Source organism: Castanea sativa, chromosome 9 (genome assembly GCF_040712315.1).
Source record: "Castanea sativa cultivar Marrone di Chiusa Pesio chromosome 9, ASM4071231v1".
Classification (NCBI taxonomy): Eukaryota; Viridiplantae; Streptophyta; class Magnoliopsida; order Fagales; family Fagaceae; genus Castanea; species Castanea sativa.
In genome coordinates this window covers 15,679,981-15,686,789 of record NC_134021.1, presented here as the reverse complement: position 1 = coordinate 15,686,789, position 6,809 = coordinate 15,679,981, and the positions used below count along the sequence as shown (strand labels likewise).

At 35.7% G+C, this 6,809-nt stretch overlaps 1 protein-coding gene across 1 annotated transcript; it reads right to left on the bottom strand.

Moving 5' to 3' along the window:
• Positions 1-544: 544 nt before the first annotated feature.
• Positions 545-6,546, bottom strand: LOC142610338 (ERBB-3 BINDING PROTEIN 1). The gene is made up of 10 exons (XM_075782143.1): positions 6,353-6,546; positions 6,125-6,246; positions 5,928-6,012; positions 5,669-5,818; positions 5,296-5,449; positions 1,557-1,772; positions 1,331-1,467; positions 1,145-1,236; positions 865-1,044; positions 545-759 (listed from the first exon to the last, which is right to left on the bottom strand). The coding sequence occupies exons 2-10, from the start codon at positions 6,216-6,218 to the stop codon at positions 674-676; spliced, it is 1,194 nt and encodes a 397-aa protein (XP_075638258.1). The 5' UTR covers positions 6,219-6,246; positions 6,353-6,546; the 3' UTR covers positions 545-673.
• Positions 6,547-6,809: the final 263 nt, after the last annotated feature.

Below are 6,809 nucleotides of genomic sequence, written 5' to 3'. Positions count from 1 at the left end.
GAATCTCGCTCGTAACAATTTTGGAAGAAATTCTCTCTAACAACAATTATACCACAACAATCCATTGAGTGTATACCATGAGATTCACCCTTTTAAAATTAGTGAATAATTAGTAGATTATGCATATTCCAACAAAAATCTTCTTCACAATTAGAAGCTAATTTGGCAGTATAGTCGGTTGACTCATTAAAGTACTATTATAACTGTTTAACATCCTAATCTCTATTTGATTGTACAAAAAGGTAATACCCAAGACAGTCTCTCCTCTCATATTCATGAAATATCCCACCTTAAATTCAATTAGCAAGATCCACCATAGTCCAAAAGCACCTAATAATTACTCAAAATCTTCCTAACATAAAGGAAATAAGTTTCCTCTTGGTGTGATTCTTGTATATTAATTGTGGGTCTTATCACTTCCAGTAACCTTAGAAATGTCACACAATATACCACAACGTTGATTGAATCTGCTGCTACTGAATTCTTTGATTCTAGAGTGTATCTAAGAAATTAGGATTATCTAGAAGATACATAAAATGGTATATTTGCAAGAAAACATGATTAAGATTAATGTCCAAAGACTAGTAAACCAGCTCATATTCAACCTGATACAATGGACGAAGTACCAAAATTGACAAGGCGGGGGTTGGAAAAAAATGAAATGTAAAAAAACTCATTCCTGGGATGCAGCACCATTTGTAGTTGTTTCATCCATAGGATCAGCTTCTGTGGACTCTTCAGTTTTGTCACCCTTTTTACCTGCAATTCACAAGTAATTCAGTCTAGTTCCAGAGGTGAATGACTCAGAATTAGTTTACATTCTAACTTCTTAGTCTACAGATAAACAGTCAAGACCAAGCTTACCTTTCTTCTTCTTTCCACCGCCTTTCTTCTTTGTCTTTGTGGCCAAGGCTAACCAAGCCTTGATTTCAGGATCATCTATTGTCTTTGTGGGCTGCAGCTCCTGCAGAGGATGAGATGTGACCCGATCTGACCCATTTGGCATTAGCAAAACTGTGAATTTGATGTGAGCAACATAATCACCTGCAAAACCAGGAATTCAACAGTGCAAAATGTCATTATCACCTTCCTGCGGGTGAAACTGATCAGGATCTGCTATAGAACCCAGAAATATGTTTCTTACCAGGCTTCTCATGAAGAACAGGATATGGCTGCAATAGCTCATGATTAACACATTCCACTAAACCAAGACGAGCTCTCTTCTCCTCCAGAGCCCTATCGTAAAGAAATTCCACATGTTCTATGAAGGTTAAAGAGAACGCAAAAGACAATACCAAAAGGGAAAGTATTCTGTGAAGGCACAACATACCTAGCAGTGAATGGCATGATAGGGAATTTCTGGCTTATTTCACTGAAAATAAACCTAGATGCTTTCATCTTCAGGTGGTAGTTCTTGTCAACAGCTCTCTTGTAAATAGTTGTCTGCTTCTCATCCAACAACTTAGGCTGCAAATTCCATTTAAATAATTTGAGGACTCATAAATTAGAATAGCGAACATATATTGCATTTTAATTTTATCTTGACTTGACATTACCTTGCCTTCACCTGAGCTTGTTACAATATCAATAGCATAAACTTCATTCTCCTCAAACTCCGCATCATCAACTCTTGTATCTGTATTAGACACACTCAGCACAACCTTGTTACCATCTATCACAAACTGCTTCAGCTGGTGGCTAAGAACACCCTCAACAATTTTGCAGTCATAAGCAGCAGCAACCTTCTGAATTGCATCAGTTACATCTTTGTTCTGTTAAACAAACAAAGATACAATTAACCAAATAATTAAAGAATATGAGAATTAAGTTCTACTAATAAAAACATAGAACAATCACTAGATTGACATATATGAAGGAAAGATGGAATAACAACAATGAAAATCATTTGCAGCTCTCTACTTCCACAAGAAAAAGTGGACCTTGAAACTCTTGCATACAAAATGAGTCCCATACTGCATATTTATGCAAGTACAAGTAAAAATATCAGTTATATATATATATATATAGAGAGAGAGAGAGAGAGAGAACTTTTCCAAGCAAATGGAACAAAAATACATGATGCTCTATCAGTGTAACTATGACAAAAAGAGGCTTCATTGGAGTTTATCCATAGCCCATGATAGTCCTCATCATGTAGAGATCATATCAAAAGGGGGGAAAACCACTCTGATGCGGAGGTCAAATAAAGTGAGCATAGGAAACCAGAATCAGGAAACAAAGCTACTTTGCTTTGCGGCAACAAATAATTAACTAAAAACAACATTACTTGTCCATTTGTAACCAGAGCTACTTGTTCCCTAGGGAAATAAAAAAAATCCATGAATACAAAGAGCAAGGAATCAAAATTTCATGAATCTGACTCAAATATGTCCTAGCAAATGAAATAATGTAGGTCAACATGGGAGAATAGGTACTAGCAACAAAAATATGCCTACCTAAAGCACCCTAAGAATGGCCAAGCACAATATAGGCAACAGGGAAAAGAGGAAATCAAGAAGACATTGATCACCTCGGCAAAGTCGCCCTTAAGTATACTATTTAAGCTTTGTTATTATTATTTATTGATTTATTTGTAGTTAAGATTGGTTGAATGAGATCAGATAACAGTTCAAGTATACAGACTACATACCCAAATGCCCTTATGAAAAACTTCAGCAATTAGGCATCTTTCTTCTTCGTATGTTTCAATAATCAAATCATGAACTAGTGGGGAAACCCAAAACCATAATATCTCTCACTCACACAAAAATGTAACAAAAATACATGATGTCCTATCAGTGTAACTATGACAAAAAAGAGGCTTCACTGGAGCTTGTCCATAGCCAATGATAGTCTTCATCATGTAGACATCAATGTCGAAGGGGAAAAAACCTCACTGGTAGTGAAACCCAAAACCGAAATCTCTCTCACTCACACACACACAAATGGAACAAAAATACATGATGTCCTATCAGTGTAACTATGACTAAAAAGAGGCTTCATTGGAGCTTGTCCATAGCCAATGATAGTCTTCATCATGTAGACATCATGTCAAAGTAGAAAAAACATCTCACTAGTAGTGAAACCCAAAACCAAAATCACTCTCACTCACGCACGCACGCATGCGAGCACACACAGATGGAACAAAAATACATGATGTTCTATCAGTGTAACTATGACAAAAAAGACGCTTCATTGGAGCTTATCCATAGCCCATGATAGTCTTCATCATGTAGAAATCATGTCAAAGGGGAAAAATACCTCTCTTGTGGAGAGGTCAAATGAAGCAAATGCTAAAAATACACTAACAGGAAAACAAAGCAATTTTGCATTGCAGCTACAAGTGCTTAGCTATACGCATAAATTTAGATGTCCATTTGGACATGGAGCAGCTTGTCCCCAAGGTAATAAAAATTTCAATGACGACACAGAATATGTCTTAGCAATTGAAACAATGTTAGCCAACATAGGAAAAATGGTATTGACCACAAAATATGTTTACCTAAAGCAACCCAGGCATGGCAAAGCACAATATAGGCAACAGGGAAAAGAGGAAATCAAGAAGACATTGATTGCCTCGGCAAAGTTGCCATGATTTTTAATATTTAGGAATGACTTTATTTATTTATATATAAGTATGAACGATTGTAACAATCAAAAAGAAATGTAGAATGTTTTAAGACAACAGCTTAAGTCTTAGCAAAGAGAATATGTCTTATCAATTGAAACAATATTGGCCAACATAGGAGAATAGGTATTAACCACAAAAATATGTCTACCTAACGCACCCCAGGCATGGCAAAGCACAATATAGGCAACAGGGAAAAGAGGAAATCAAGAAGACATCGATTGCCTCGGCAAAGTTGCCATGATTTTTAATATTTAGGCATGATTTTGATTATTTATATATAAGTGTGAACGATTGTAACAATCAAAAAGAAATGTAGAATGTTTTAAGACAGAAGCTTAAGTCTTAGCAAAGAGAATATGTCGTAGCAATTGAAACAATATTGGCCAACATAGGAGAATAGGTATTAACCACAAAAATATGTCTACCTAAAGCACCCCAGGCATGGCAAAGCACAATATAGGCAACAGGGAAAAGAGGAAATCAAGAAGACATCGATTGCCTCGGCAAAGTTGCCATGATTTTATTTATTTATATACAAGTATGAATGGTTGTAACAATCAAAAATAAATGTAGAATGTTTTAAGAAAGCAGCTTAAGTATACAGACTATACTGAACTGCCCTTATGAAAGAAAATGGCAAGAAGGCAGCTTTCTACTTTTTTTTTGTTTCAGCAATCAAATCGTGAAATGCAACTGAAACTGAACCATTAGTCTCTCTCTGATACTAGTCCCCCAAGGAAAAGGGACAGAGAGAAAATGTTGATGCCTTTGTGAACCTTAATAAAAAAAAAGGAACTTTCAAAAGAATCAATTCAACAGTACTTGTGGAAACAGATCGGAAAAATTATGTCACATAGACAATTTCATCATGTGAAATTGTCCAACATTCAGTATCAATGGTTAAATAAATGTCATTGGAAAAGTAGAGTGGATATACAGAATTCAGGTAGTCAATCTCAAGTGAATGAAATAAGTATTTCTCAAAGTTTAGAGATCGATCGTTCCCCTATCAGAGTAACTATGACAAATGCTTCATTTGGATGTATACCCATAGCTTATTATAAAGAGTTCATCATTTAGGGGTGCAATGAGAACTGAAGCATATTATTTCCAATATTAAAAATCGAGAAAAAAATCTGATTAAACTTGCCAAAAGAAATTTTGGAAAGGAAGAATACAGAGTGAAATGGGCTAATAACCCAGAAAAAGGAGAGAGAAATAAAGCATGATAAAAAAGAGCATGAACTCTCTCAACTCTCCCATGAACTGAAAGAATCATAACTAAACAAGAATTAAATGCTCAAATAACATCATTGTCATGCTTCAGCAAGAATGCCAAGCATATAGCAGATTAAACAGCCCCAAGTGTCTAGATGAAAACCGACAAATCAAACAACAACAAAAGCTTCATTTGGAAGTTCTTGAATTAACTTCCACAACAGTGCAACTCAGAGGACACAGAAATCAACATCAAAGCAAAAGCAGCCCATGATATTGATAACAAGACTCCGAAAGCATCTTTCATATGTGATCAAATATAAGCATATAACCCAAACAGGCATATCACAAACAACCCAAACACCAACATAATTCGAACAATCATGAATCTCTAATCAAATGTCACAAATTGAAAATACAAGACATAAATTTTACTGAAAATTTACCTTCTTTCCCGGCCTTACAAGCCTCAAAGCAACTTCCGCAGCCGTATTAGCTGCCGCAATTACATCAGCTGCCTTTCCAGTAACCGGCCCATCCTGAAGAACATGAGTATGTGCCACAACCGCAATAAACCCATCTATATGGCAACCCAAATCACTGTCCCCACAAAAAAAATAAACATTCAAACCATTCAAAATTTGTATAAAAATATTTCAGCCACTATTATATTAGTACAATAACAAGTGATTGACCAACAGACCAGTTGGGGTTGGCCACATATATTCTTTTTCGCCATTCTATCCAATCCAATTGAACCCCACTTTTACATTGTCCATAAAAATTAAAAACCCAAAACAGAAATTCAAGAAAGCTCACATTTTCAGGACATCACCAGCTTCCATCACGGTCTCATCGCTCGCGAGCGGAGAGAAATGACACACAGTGTTGTTTACAGAAATGCAAGTTGGGAACGCAACACCCCTTTCGATCTTCTTCTTAACATTCTTGTACATATTGCCAGTTTGCCTTAATTTTTATATATAAAACAAAACACCCACAAAAATCATTACAAACTAAACATAATAAGACTAACCACAATAACAGTATCTCAGTTCAAAATTTGAAAAAAGCTCACTCTCTAATGTACGAGTCGCCAATCTCGCAAACATCTACAATCTTAGCCTTTGGTTTGCATTCAGACACGACTAATTGCAAAGCCTCTGCGAAAATTTCACACTATCTTAATCAATACAAAGCTAAAATCAAATAAACAACATCAAAAATTAAGATTTTTTTGTGTGCGCGTGTGTGAACATATTTATATATATATACTGTTAATGATCTCGGCAGCGCTTTTGTATTTGGTGACGACTTCAGGGGAAGTGAGATCCAACTCCTTCTCTTCTCTTTCTTCGTCCGACGACATCGTTTAGGAGCTTTAAGAAAAACTCCTTCTGCAACAGAAAAAAAAAAAGAAGAGAGTCGAATTGATTGGGTTTAGAGGCGAAGCGTGTGAAATGGAGAATGAATTATAGAGAGAAGATAGGGAGAGTTTCTTACTCGAAGAAAATGGCGGCGAGGAAGTGAAGCGGTAGCGAGCTTTGAGAGCTAGGGTTTAAGGGAGAGATAGAGATAGAGATGAAGGAAAGGAGAGAGAGAGAGAGAGACAGAGAGAGACAAAGTGAAAGGTGGAGGTGGCTATGACTAAAAAGCTTTAAGCTAGGGTTGCGATTCTTACGCCAGCGTCAGTTTATATAGAGCATTTTTCGTTATGGACCAGCTTGGCCTCTGAGTAATAGGGTTTTCTTTTTTTTCTTTTTTTTTTTATTTTAACTTCTTCTTTTTTTAATGTTTGAAACCTTTGAATTTTAATGTTTTATTAATTATTACACTATAGTACCATATACTATATAACGTATGGTACATTAGTATATTTTCAGCATTTTTTAGGTAGTGAATAGTGATGTGTGATATATATAATTATGGACAAAACTTAGATTTTATATCTTAAGTGTTG